Source organism: Bacillus rossius, chromosome 2 (genome assembly GCF_032445375.1).
Source record: "Bacillus rossius redtenbacheri isolate Brsri chromosome 2, Brsri_v3, whole genome shotgun sequence".
NCBI classification, from domain to species: Eukaryota; Metazoa; Arthropoda; class Insecta; order Phasmatodea; family Bacillidae; genus Bacillus; species Bacillus rossius.
The window spans coordinates 79440589-79455508 of NC_086331.1; the positions used below are offsets into that span (position 1 = coordinate 79440589).

The 14920-nt window shown below is 33.0% G+C and overlaps 1 protein-coding gene across 11 annotated transcripts in view; it reads right to left on the reverse strand.

Moving 5' to 3' along the window:
- The window catches only part of LOC134529396 (membrane-associated guanylate kinase, WW and PDZ domain-containing protein 1), a 356729-nt gene that overhangs the window by 178681 nt on the left and 163128 nt on the right, over positions 1 to 14920 (reverse strand). For all 11 annotated transcript variants that reach the window (XM_063363421.1, XM_063363420.1, XM_063363424.1 and 8 more), the window contains one exon: positions 10095 to 10283. In XM_063363421.1, coding sequence (XP_063219491.1) covers positions 10095 to 10283 — 189 coding nt within the window. The remainder of the gene's footprint in view (positions 1 to 10094; positions 10284 to 14920) is intronic.

Genomic DNA, 14920 nt, shown 5'->3' on the forward strand with positions numbered 1-14920 from the left:
AACTAAATTTTTTACCAACCACCCTTTTTTTTATTTTGCTCCTCTTCAAAGTGGGTTAGTAATAATAATTTTTCGTGTTTTCTGAAAATACAACAGACTTCAGGAAAATTCGCAAGACATTCTACCGCAAGCCAGTAGTACAGTGCACAGCGCAACTCATGTTTCGCACTCTGAAGTCGGTACAGTGATTGATACACCTCAATGTTCAGTACATGAAACGTGCGACATAGAGAACTCATGTCACGGCTTGAGCACCGGAGAAGTGTAAATAATAATAGTTTATTTTATTCAGCCATGAAAGATTTTTCCCTAACGTCCCCACTTCTGCGTACAGCAAATCGCTACCAGTACCTACCACCATATTTTTTTTGCACTACAATGTTTTTAATGTCATGTACGAAAAATTGAGTCTTATTCAAAAGATTAATTTTTAATAACTTGCGCGTTTGGATGATATACGAATGCATACCATGTGTTTCTATATTTTTAATTAATTTTTACTACTTTGTTTCGTAACTTATTACCGTAGTTTTTGGTTCCATGTTTCTTTCTCAATCCAGCTATTTTGACTTGTGAAAATAATACAGTAACATGTTCGAAAAAACATTACCACCAATAAGTACAGTATTTTTGCTTGTTACCACTTGCTTCTTGAAAGAAATTTGCTCTCAACGAGTTCTAAATAACTGACGTGATTGGACAATGCCATATTTACTTCTCTTGAGTTTTTAGTTCAGACTAAATTGAACTATTTGAAAAAGAAACCTTTGAAAAAATTAAAAACACTGCTTGTTACTAGAGTGGATTATGCATTGAATATTAGTAGTATTAAAATATTTGGGGAACAAATTATTAGAAAAATTGCCTAACAATTATTATCATGGTAAATTTCTGACCTTGATATATTATTTGAAAAGGTTTTAAATATAAAATAAAATTATTTTTGCCCTAACTCCCATAGTCTGCTAGGTGTGATTAATTGTTTTCCACATTACGTTATTGCACGTAACTGTAAATAGAAGCTAGTTTAACCTATAGTGCTTCACTGTGGCAGAGTGATAAAACATTCTTAAATTTGCAACTTATTTTTAAAATAAGTATTTGTAAATAACATTTAAAACATGTCACATATATATATATAAATATATATTTTAATTTGTGTTTATATCCGCTGATCTTTCGTTATGGGTAGGTTTGCAAATTTAGTACGGGAATGTGTAAAATTTACAGGAAAATTCCAAAATCTTACACGTTACTTCAGTCGGTAATTCAGTCAGAGAGTGAAAACGGTATTTCCTACTGGAGCAGGCGGGTTGCTGATGATGTAATTATGGAAGACGAAATGGTCGATGGTGTAGAAGATGAAATGCTTGATGGTGTCGGCATAGGAGCAGTAAATGGAACAGTGCTCGTGGCGATGGACGTATTTATTATCAGCAACAATAAAATAACTAGATACGTAGGCTTATAAATCTTTTATAACAAGGCCTTATGAAAATGTTTCTCGTGATATTTTAGGATGAAAATATTACGTCTCATGTTAGTTCTGTTTTGGATTGGCATTAGTTTTTGTAAGATTTTGTCTCAATGATTATCCCCCATGTGGTGGCGGGGTAGAATCCCACCATAGCCTGGTGGACTTGGCATATTACATATAATTGCCAACCTTTTTTCTTTTTTGTTTTAAAACACATTATTAAGTATTTCTCAAACCAAATAAAAACTGAAGTTGCAAAAATATAAGCTTCTGTGCATACCGTCTTTCTACACAATTCGAGTTAATATGTGGTTTGCTATAACCTTCTGCAATTAATTTCAGTCACTAAAAAAATTCAATGTCTTTGGACAGCTATTTTATTTTTTAAAGAACTGGAATTATCACTCGTAAATACTTGCAGTATACCTCCTCTGTTACTCAGGGCCGTTAGTACATCTAAAACCTCTACCGAAATCTGATGTAACCAAAAACCTGAAAGTTTTTTAGTATGCCAGAAATATATTAAAACGCGCAATTTGTACCTCTTCAAAAACTTCAGGACATAATTCAAAATAAAGTATTTCATAATATTGATGCTATCTATAACATGCTCATAACCTACAATAGAATTCCAGTTCTTATAACAAATTTGCTATCTTCTGACATTAAAAAGAAATGAGTGTGCACGTTGTAAAACTATGTAGTCTCAGATTAAACGGGACTTTTTATAGATAAACAATACCCCTTCATCGGTGCTACACCTGATGGCCTCATTGGAAGTAATACAATAGTGGAAACAAAGTGCCCTGCATCTGCATATGGAAAGGATCTAAGAGAAACCATGAAAGAAGGAAAACTGAAGTACCTGATGTTTTCGGATGATAAAATGAATTCTGTCGTTTTAAATAACAAACAAGAATATTTTTATTAAATATAAGGTCAGCTGCATGTCACACAGAGAGATGTTTGTTTATTTGCTGTCTGTACATCTACCGAAAAGGAAATAACAATCACGAAGATCGAAAAAGATGACACATTCTGGGAAAACAAAATGAAAAATAAACTTGTCACATTTTATAAACACTGCATGTTGCCTGAATTGGTGGATCCGAGACACACGCGTAGCATGGAAAAACGAGACCCCATTTACATAACTGATGCTTTACTTCAAAAGAAACAAGATAGGATGTTAAAATCATCCAAGAACACGCCTTCAAGTTCTCAACAACTGGCTCATATTGAAGTGAATCATTAACTTAGCTATACAGTCAACAGACTGATGTTAGGTTCAGTTGGGATACAGGCTTGACAGCTCTGAACTTGAGCAGGACTGAGGTACCTACTGCACGGAAAGTAAATGCAGAATCTTTTTTTGTTGCAATAACGATTCCTATCTCCTAATTAACAAAGACTTACGACAAAATTACGGAACTAAATAATGCATTGCAATCTAACATGCATTCAGGGAAATGTTCGGCAGTGCTTGTGGACGATATGGTTTGACAACAGTGTAAGTTATGCTTTGTTATAGAGCAATCATCTATTTTTATAAAAACTTCTAAGACGGAGGAACATGCGTGATGGGGTGCTATACGTCGCAAATGTCTTCTTTTTGTTAAAACAATTTTTTTGTTAACTACTGTAGTTGTACAAATAAGTATTATGACTGTAAATTTAAATATATTTGTGTAATTTTTTATCGTAAAATTAACGACGAAATAATAACAGCAAGTGTTTGTATGTTGAGATACTACCTATAGAATCTAAAATACTTGGTTTAACAGTTTTATCATGTGAAATGATATGCTATGTAAGATTTTGTACATAACCTGTCAACAAATTATTACAGCAGGCGTATGTATTTTATGATACCATGGAATCTAACCACTTGCGTGAAATTGCCCTCATGTAAAAATATGTCTTCTATGAGATTGTATATACAAAATTGCGGATTGTCTTAAAGTTGTCTGTATCATTCCTGTCGACGAATTTACCACAAGTGTAGCCTATGTATTTTGAGATGTCATACAAATTAACCATTTGGTTTAGTGTTGTTTTCATTTGAAAGTATGTATTGTATATTATTGTGAATATAAATATATATAATATATATAATGTAGTGGTTGTTAAATCGGTCCACAGCTTACTGCTTCTCAGCCTTTCGTTTACAACTGATAAATTTTGGAAAATTTATGTACATATATAAAAGTATATATATATAAAATTTAGCTTTAGAAATTAGGCAACAAAAATTCAAAATAAATAATTTACGTGTTATCTTATTTCCATTAAAATATTTATCACTATTCCAGAGTAAAAAGACCAGCAAGTTACTAATAACGCAGGTGAATTTTTTTCGTTTTGCCGCATAATGCTGGATTCAGGGTACACAACGACATTCCGGCTGCTCTGGTGATACTGTGAGCAACACCTGTCCTTAAGGGGCCCGCCTCGTCAGGGGTGTATGTGTGTTAGTGAGGCGGGATGATAAGCGCGACGCTTGATGGTGCTTCTAGCGCGGTATCGCCTCTAAGCTCAAGGCTCTGAACTGGCGCGCAGTCTTCTCGTCGTCAATTGATAACTGTGAAATTTGTGCGGTGACCGTATTTTTATATTACGGGTAAGTGAAGATAAAGGTGTAATACAAGTCCCTTAAGTGCTTTCAAGAATCTCTACCACTTGTTTTACACCTAAAAATTACTCTGAAAACATGCGTTTCAGCCATTTTAACTCTTCTAGAAATACAGTTTAAAAACATGATCCAAAATTAAAAGTACTTTTCGGGCCTCAGCGAACTCTTAAATGCTTTTCGTAAACATACCCCACTCGGATATCTTGAGTAGTTTTGAAATCGCGTTGTTTTTCCTGAAGCTCTGCGCACCGTGTGTGTGACCAGGTAGGCGGGCCCCTTAACATGAATAAATAAAGGTAAAGCAGATGGAACAGGCAAAAAAAAAAGTTTTGGAAGTGTGTCTTTTGCACGTCTTTTGCAAGGACCTACGTATATTTTCTAATAATATTTAATTTCCAGTAACCATAACAAAAAAAAAATACCTGTAATGTCAGGAATTTATAGCTTTACAGAGTAGAGTTAGATTACAATTACAGCCAATTTATGTATACGTTCTTAGCATGAAGTATTCAGTTTATATTTATATTGCAGTTTATTTTTTGCGACAGAAATTGTGCGAGCGAGAAGCAATGTTTCAGAACTCTGCGTACAAATGTCATACGACTGTGCTGGGGCGAAAGCCAAACACAGCTACATTCACGGAACTGGTGGTGGATTCCAGCCTTCCTTCCTCCACGGCGCCTGCAGCCGACTGTCTGCGAGGGAGGGGCGGTAACGCGCCGTCATCCCCTCCTAGATGCGCGGCGAGCCAAGAACTGTAACGCCCCCAGCTACAAACTCCGCCTCCAGGGCGCTCCGTTCAAGGTCATCGGGACAGATACCGAGTTCTCACGCGTCTAGATAGGAACCATAAGCACTTTAATCTTGAAGTACATAATCACCTATCTCCTGTAATGCGGTGTCGTATTTGTCATACAAAGTATTCTAGGTATGCTTATGTAGATAAATGGTGAGACGTGTTTATCGTGAGTGTTATTCTACGCATTTATATTACGTGAAGAATATTTCCCTACACATTTTGGAACACATTAAGTAAATTAACCTTGCTGTTTATGGAAGAATAATGCTTCAGAATATGCAATTTTGAATAGCATAAACATTTTTAGGAACACATTAATTGTGCTAAGTAAGGGATTGGTGTACAAGGTTTCACTGTGAAATCATTGCCAAATAGTGGGACATATTTTATGCTCATTGCAAATGTCCATTACATATTTACTTATCGACCATTTTCGCTTTCCCTCCTGTTCAACACTCAAAGTTTCAAACAGATTAAGGCAAAACGTAGTTATTACTTAGCAAAATTACTACACGCATTAGGGTTGTACAAGTGTGTACATAATAGAGATTTTAACCATAAGAATATATTGTGTAACCAATTTCAGGATCTTTTAAGGCCTTTAAAAAAAATTAGTATTAATTTTTTTATTAATTATCTTTTAGATATATAATAACTATAATTTTAAAAAAATGGGTGCATGTATTTATGTACACGCATTAGAAGTTATACTTACTTAGCATAATAAAAAACTAACTATTATTGGATGAAAATAAAAAAATAGAATTAAAATAATATAAGGACTGGAGTGATATGATAAATATGGTTGTAAGTACAAACTCAATCAAATTAAAAAATTTCAATAAATATTCAGTATTCAATATTAACACAAACATAAGTATACAATAATTATCGATATTCAATTTAGTAAAATAACTGAGATAAATTTTAATGAATAATTAAAATCAATGATGTATGGAATGATCATTCTAATATATTATTGTTATTATTTATTAATCAATAGTGTAATAATCTATAGTTTATAATGAAAATAAATTATACACACAGGAACATAACCTCACTTATATAAATAAACTTGAAAAATTTATAAACACATTTCTATCATTATTAATCACAATAAATAAATGTTTTTAATTATATGGACCAATATTCAAAATCAATCACTAAAATATAAGATTTAAAAGTACATATATATTTTTTATTTGTATGTAGCCTTTTTTTCACCAAAATAAAATTTTGTTGCATGGTGTGCACAATTCATAAAAATTCAATCAAATCATTTTTTTCATTACGTGTCAACAGAAGTACAGTAAAACTCACTTAAGACCTTCCCGCATGTTTTCCCGTTTATAACGTTTAAATAATTATTCCCCTGATCACTTCCATATATCTCTATGTTAATTTTTCCCATTCAAAACGTTTGCATTTATAAACGCTTCCCACATATAACGTTCAACATTTCAGGAATAAAATAATATAATAAAGTTTATCTTTACACTCTTAAACTTTTAGACAGTTGTTTCAAAACAATAACAAATATAACCGCCAAAACCTTTACTGCACGCAGCACGCTGTTATGATATGTTTTTCAACCAGTCATCTGCTTGCATTCGTATCCTTTGTGAGGCTGTTCCATCTGTACACCATTTCTCTCGTTCAAGGCATAACGTCGACAAATACACAACAAAAACAAACGACTAGCCATTCATTGACCTGATTGCGTGACATGTGACAACTTTTACAGCAATAGGAGTAGCTAATTCAGTTTCATTGTTTGTTGAGAATTGTGGTAAAAGTTTTATATGGTGGACGTAATGAATATATTTCTCCATTTTTGGCAGGACTTTTATCGTATTTACCCGTAAATTGCGCTCAATTTTTGGTAGAACATGATTTAAAAAATCATTGTACCAAGTTTATTCAAAACTTGATAACACCGCATGGCAACAACGCTGCATAATGCACAGGTTTCTTCAAGCTCCAAGGTTGGTTGACCTGCTACTGCTTATAGGAACGATGGACATCTTGCATGTTGATTGTGCTTTGTGATTTTGTTTTTCTGTAAGACGTTGCAATTATCGCCAAGGTTTATGGTAGCTATCATGTACGCATACTGAAAAAAATAAATAAATGTTTTAAAAAAGCTCAGGATATGAAAATTTGTGCCATGGGTAGAATAAACGTGACGGAAAATTGTAGGGAAATCAATTTTGAGAGATGGCTTTTTTGCAATAAAACGTTCATTTAAAAGGTGATAACTTGTAATGTGTGGTTCATGAGAAATTTTCAAATTATTTTGTTTATAATCTTTCTAACATGGCATTAATTTTGGTCGTCCGTGACAGAGATGTTTATGGTGCTTCACTCATGTAAACAAAACAGTTGCGATCAGCAGCTATTACTAGAGGCACTGGAAAATAGCGTTTATAATGGCTGTTCGTAGCATTTATATTTTGCCATATAGCATTTATATAGCTTTAATTTTAATAGACTAGAAAATTCTTACGTGATTCTATTATTCATTATTCGATTATTCCATATTTTCAAAACGGTTTTGAAAATTTTCCATATACACAATTCACAATAGTATAGCTATTCATATAATATAAAATTGCCCTTTAATAACATGTAACATAAAAGTTTAAATATCACATTTGTAAAGTACCTACATCAATTAAAACTGAAACTAAGAATTTCAAACTGAGATGTTAAAATATCAATGCAAAAAACAGTCAATGTGTTCAAGTAACAAACATAAGTGTCAAAAATCACTTTCACAAAGCCGAATATCAAAAATAATTTTTACAGAGTTCTTAAATAAAACGTAACTTTACCAAACACATATGCCACTAACAAAAATTAAAAGACAGCATTTAGCATGTTTCCAAAGTCTTTTCAGTCATGCTGGTTCTTCGATCTGTGACAATTAAATTACATTTGCTAAAAAAAAACGTTCAGCAACAACACTGGTTAATAACCTTAATTTTATTGTAAATTGCAGCGCAATATTTTAGTTTCACAGATTACCGTTTGTTTTTCGGGTTAGGAAATTAGGAAAACACTAGGTACGTTCAACAAATGAGTGACAAAAGCATATGGCTAAATTGCTGCCATCTTTTTTTTCCCATTAAAGTGCTAACAAATTTGACTGAAGTAGTGTTTCGTAATTTTTTTTTGTAGTTGCCAAATATAAGCTGTGTGTGTTGTAAACTTAAATTAATGCATTTTCATATTTTAGTTGTTGTCATTTAACAGTAAATAATATGATTGCTTGTGTTAATATCACACACGCACGCACACATTGGCAAACATGGCCGCTTCAATGTTTTCACTTTCTTTCCCGTGAAAATATTCATGCAACGTAAATAAAAGTCTCACTTAAATTTTTTACATTTGTATGGGTCGTACGTTACGTTTGCCGTTAACTAAGTTTCCGCGCGAGCCTATGCGTATTTAAATTGTGTTTCGTGTTATTTACAAGATTCATAGATTGTGTTGATTGTTTACATGGCTCGCCATCGTCACCATTTATTAGGTAATCTTCAAACACGGTTAAGAAGATGCATAAAATAAAGAATGTTCTTTATTGTATGAGGATAGGCCGTTAATAATAAGAAATGGTTTATATAAAAATATGAGGTAAACCTAAAATTTACTGGAAATTTTAATATTACTTTAAATTTTAATAATTACTTCTAAAAACGGGATTGTAGCGTTTATTCGTCGGTAAATCATTTTGTCGCTTTTATTCGCGCCTATATCGTTTTTACGATTTTCCAGTGCCTCTAGCCATTACATGTTTTTTTCCCCGGCCCATCATGGTAAACATGTTATTATTGAGAGTTCATCTGTAAATAAAATATTTATTACCCGGTATATTTAGATACATGTATTTAAGACAAAGAATAGCCCGGAAAATATGTATTTATAAATTTTGTAATACCCTTGAAGCAAAATTAAAAAATGCTGGAAAACATAACGGCAGAGGTTATCACCAGTACCATGAATGCTAACTGTTCTGAAGTTAGCTCTATCTTCTGAATTCATTTACCGCCCAGTGTGCCATAGTACAGAGAGCTTGGGACAACAGCCTACGCCATTCCACGCAACTATGGCAAATTCTGTAGCGGTTTTTATTTTTTTACATCAAAATGTGCAATGATGCTGATAGAATTAAGGACTTTTCTATAGGTATCTACTAGCATTTAAAAATTAAAATTTAAGAATCAACCACAATACAGGTAGCATCATGCTCGGAGAGCCTCCAATGTATTGGTTTTCAAGGTATGTCACAAACATTAATTTTTCCCCACCCACTTTGGCCATTGGTTGATAGAGCTAATACATAAGGGTCTTCCTACAAGTGTCCACTACCAATAAAAAATAAAATTAGAGATGCAAACAGGGCCTTTAAGGGTCTCCAATGTGTGGTTTTCAAGGTAACTTAAAGGGTAATTCAATAATAAACATTTAAAAGTAATGGATTTTAACCAACTACAAACATTTGTAGTAATGGAATCTCCACAAATGGCAGAATTTTAAAAATGAAAGCTGAACAAACAGCCCATAACCTAAGTATGTCACTTTAATGATAATTTTTTTTTTTAAGCAACTAATTCGTAATATTTGCCTTCTAAAAGGTTTTCCCTGTTAATAAGTTTTTATCATCCAGTCCCTTGAAAAATGTCTTAACAGGGTTTCACTGTATAACTTCAACACAATATGAAAGATCTACAATTCACAGAAATGTATTGATTTTTGTGTTCACACAATTTAAGTGGATAGTTTCTAAATATTTATAATCTTAACTGAAGTGAGGCATTAAAAAAAACTAACTGGCAAAAGGCTGCTGAAAATTACCTTCCAGCTTTGTTACTGTTTATTTCAGGATTATTTGTGACTTTTGTGACAAGTCCTTCACTTTCATTACTTTTTTAGTGACTTAAGAGACCTTTAGACAACCTAATATCTGGGTTATAAAAGGTTGTCTAAAGTTCCTTTAATATATTACCAAATTCCATTCTCCTGCTACTCTTTCTACTGCCACAATCTCCATTCTTCATGTAGCCGAGAATAAATTTGAATCTCAGCTACACCAAACACTCAGCACATCAACTCATTCATGCCTAAGGTGGTATATAAAATCATAGACATTTAATTTGAAATATTAATAATCAAACAATTACCTGGTGCATTTACAGCAACAGTCGTGACCACTTCCGTGTTTGGATCGTTAGGGTCAAATGGCAGAGGGTAACCTCGACAAACTTCCAGCGTCACAGTTTCACCCGGAGCTATTGACTGAAACACGCTTACCATGTCGTGATGTGTAAAACCAAGAACACATGTTTCGTTCACACGCACAAGAACATCACCTGAAATTCAAAAAATAATTTTTCCTGCATTAACAACAAAACAATTGCAAGAAGAGTATAAAAATATTACACTCACATAAAAACCTTATAAATACAACTTCCTTAAATAGAATTTATAATAAACAATACATTTCAGACAATAGAAGCCTAATGTAACATGGTTCTAAACGGTCACTATCATGGAGGTGGAAAATTACATTGCTCGTATTATTAAAAGTTAATCTTGGGTTTACAATGAGTTTTTTAAGCTCAAATGTTGGGTTAAGTCATTATCCATTAGTTTATAACAGAATAGCACACACAATGATATATTTTTAAATTTTTTGCTAAAACTAATACATAATATTTGAGAAGAAGTTACTTCAGTAACTTTTTCAAAACATTACAGCCATACTTAACAGATTTTTCTATTTTAAAGAGTTGAGCATGGACACTTTAAAATTGTAGTTGTTTGTTGTTTAAGCAGCATAATTTTCAAAGTTTATGATTTAGGGATTTTGGGTACCATTTTTTTGATTAATTATCCATTTTTTTCCTAATAAATTGTATTTGTTGTGATCTGTAATGACTGCACAACAAGATAACTTATTATGAACACGATTAATCAACGGCCAAATGTTTCGCTTGAATTAGGCATTAATATTTTGATAAAAACCACTGTTAATCACATGATGTAAAATTATCCGATTTTGTTACTTGATAATTTGAAACTTAATTTGTAAAATCAAATCCGTTTAGATTTTTTTAGTAATTTGTGACACTCAAAAACTATCCTCTTATGCAACACTAAATATGTTATAGTTCTGCTGCCTACAACACTCTTCTCTTGGAATGTACAGTAGTTTAACTTGTGTTGCATACACCCACATGCACCCCCTGCCATTAGGCTGTGTTGAGTTGTATCTCCCCCTTGGGCAGCAGCAGGCTGGAGTCTGACAAAGATTAGCCACACAAAAAAAAATTGCAAAGGTTAAAGGGACAGAGTGAGCATCATTAGTAATAGTCCAGACAGCAAAGACATAAAATGGCAAAAACCAACCAGTGAAAAATTTGTTGAAAGCTCAATTTTTTTAACAGAGGTAGAGTCGACAATGCTTAACATACTGAAAGTTTACAGCTGTAGACATTGTGCATATCACCAAAAACAAACAGTTAAGTCCTAACAGAGACTTACAGCAGTCCATTAAAATGATTCCTATTTATGCAGTTTTCAATGTAGATTCTCCATAAACATACCAAAATAATCTAGAAACCCTAGTTTACACATTAATGTTGAAATACATTCAGAGTGTTAATATTAAAAGTAAGATTTAAATGAATAATTTTATGAAATACATAATTTTCTCTCTGGCACCTAGATAAAAATACAATTTACACCAAAATGAAGTACCCAATGTGAAAAGTTTCTTCATAAATGTTTTTTTGTATTCTTTTAGCTTTACGACAGTATATTTATGAAGAGTCTAGTGCAGGGGTCGGCAACCTGCGGCTCGCGAGCCACATGCGGCTCTTTGGATGTGAAGCTGCGGCTATTTAGTTCCGTACCAGAAATACTGCATCACCAGGTCATTTATACAGAAAATACTTTTTTTTATTACAAACCAGTAGTAAGTCTGGTTTTTTTCCACGCTTGTTATATTTTACTAAACAAAATGTCATCAAGCAGTTAAATTATCCATTTAAAGCCATCCATCCGCCCGAGTACTTACGGGCCCACCCAACAGATAGGCTTATATATGAATAAATTTTTCTTATGAATAAATAGATTAGTTTTTTCATCAAAAAACTTTATCTATGCAAGTAGGTACTATTTATTGTTGGCAAGAAAAAATTTTGTGGCTCTTTAAAAACATTGAAATTTTGTAAATTTTAATTTTTGGCTCTTCCGACTCAAAAGGTTGCCGACCCCTGGTCTAGTGTAATAAGTTGGCTCAATAGAGCGGCCCGACTGTCGCATGGTGTATCAAAGCTGCAGCGGTTCTAAGCTCTTGTGGCCAGCACGATATTGCGACACTAATTATTACACTTTGTCTTATCTACAGATTATTATAAATATATCTAATTAATATCCTAGGATATTTTTAAGTTACATTCATCAAGATATATTTTCTGTTTATTCTCTTATATGAACGATTTTTGATACAACATGAAAATTAACACTAAATGATTTCTATGTGGAATTTGTAAATCTCAAACTCTACAAGAACTTTGGTTTTCTATCTGTGGTTAAATAATTTGTAACAAAAATTGTATTATTTCAATTTGAAAATTATTGAAATAAAAATATATATAATTTTATGCATTTTATTTTCAATAAAAACAATGCAAAATTATAACTAAATATTTTAAGAAATTTAATTCTTTAAAATAAGTTTACTACTACTTAAAAAATGATGCAAATGCTACATCGTTAAGTGCTAAGTCAGAGCTTTTCTCACTTTTATAATATTATTACTACATATTATTTCCAAAAATAATTAAAAAAAGAGTTCTATTGTAAAATATTTAAAATGAAAGATTTAGTTTTTTAAGTTGATATATTTTTTTGTGGTCGAAAGATGACTTCATTGGATTATGACTCTAGTGGAAAGAGGATGTCTGTCCCAGAAATACGGTTAAGGAAACTAGCATTTCTCTTTAATCATGTATGGGTCTGCTACTTGCGCAATAACCTTTCGTCAGTTAATCAAAAGTTGCAGGGAAATCAATCATTTCTGGGTTACCTCTGTTCCACCAAAGTAACAGAACAAATATGGTTGGTATGAATTTCATATTCTTATTACCGTAGCAGTATAGTGTGTGAAGAATAATTAAACCAAGTTTGCTGTACGTTACACAAATAAAGCTGCATTCATTTAGAACAAAATCGCGAGTTCATGCAGCTATAGAGGGTAAAGGACCAAATGTTTTTACCTCCGCGCGTATGCCACCGGGCCGTACCGTTGTCGCCTGTCCACAGACTAGGCCGTGATGAACATCAGTGTAGCTATTGGCAGGGAACTCCCACAAACACACGCAACATATGCCGATTCATCTGCCGGTAACTGTACGTGCACAAGCACCTGCAGTTGGAATCATATTAGAAGCATAGCTTCCAAGTGAGAAAGTAATGCATTGTGTTAAAGTATCTGAGACAAAACTTGAAGTATTATGGCATGCAGAATGTCATGAAGGCCACACTTATGTTGGTCAGACTTTTGTTTTAAGCAAGTCACCTGTACACAAAATCGTACAAAAAAGTACTCTATCAAACGTTTATATAAGTCTGGTGCAATGAAAAAAAAATCACAGGACTGACAGGATATGTGTGAACCAAGTGGTGATACATGAATAAGCACTTTAATTTTTGAAAAATTAACATTTACATATCCGGACAGTAATATCGGTTTCACTGCCAGTAAAGAATGGTTTGGAAAGTTTGTGGAAAGGTACGCAACATGAGTTGAAAGTCACACCCGGGCAAGCAAGCCAACCAGATGACTGACGATAAGTACTTAACAACCTATCTCCCGTTACGCGGTGTCGTATTTGTCATACAAAGTATGCAATGGTAGGCTTATAAAGATAAATGGTGTGACAAATTTCTGTGGCTTAATGCAAGAACAACCAATGTCTATTTTTCATGAAAATGAGTTAGGTTATGTAATCAGCTACAATAGTTTCCAACTTTTATATGCTAAAACAACCAAATTTAAAACTTTAAAGGAAACGACAGAAAATATCTTCCAATGGACTAATGTCATGTCATAAACACAAAAGTACTTATTGCAATAAGAACCAATGTAGACACTGGTGAAGGTTCCTCCATGTTTTTCACTGCTAGAATAGCCAATGTCAAATTTGGTTAATTTAACACCAAAATGCGCTATGACTTTGGCTTTCCATTGTTTATTCTCTAGCTGTTATTATTAAGCATTAATATTGTGAAAACATGTCTTTATCAAGAGGGAGATGTATGGTAGAGCTTAGTCAACAAGCTTCAAGTAAAGAAACAGGTAAGAGCAACTTTTTAAACCTTTTATGAAGAAAATCATATCTGTTACAAGAGTTAGATTTATAAAAACATTGAACGATTTAAGTTCCTATTGTATTAGGTCTCGCTAGTTTCGGGACATCTGATTTGAAAATGACTTTTTTTTCAGACAATACTGTTGATTTGTCTATTAATGGTTTCTCCACACATGAAACTACCACTGATTATGTGCCTATATCCTCTACTTCTGAAAATAGTGAACCTAACCTAACAAAATAAATAGAAGACGGAACAGGAGGTAAAGAAAAATACGTACAAAATCCTATATTTTACTACAATTTTCTTAATTATATTGTTTTTCAACTCAGATTGCAGTACTCATTTTGATCAAACTAGTGAAGTGTATTTATTCATTTTTTAGGTTTAAAGCCTGTGTCAAATTCAGAACATCAGCACGGCACAGCATCCGAGAGAGCTAGTTCTCCAGGTTCATTGTTTTTAGCTATTGCATCTGAATATATTCCAACGGAAAGTTCGGATTCTTCTGATTCTGCAAATGTAGAACCACGCAAGAAACGAAGTAAGAAACGACATGATACTCAAACTAGTGTTAATGCTGAGAGTAAGTTACCAGCTGTGCCGCCAATTAGTATTTTTGGCACAA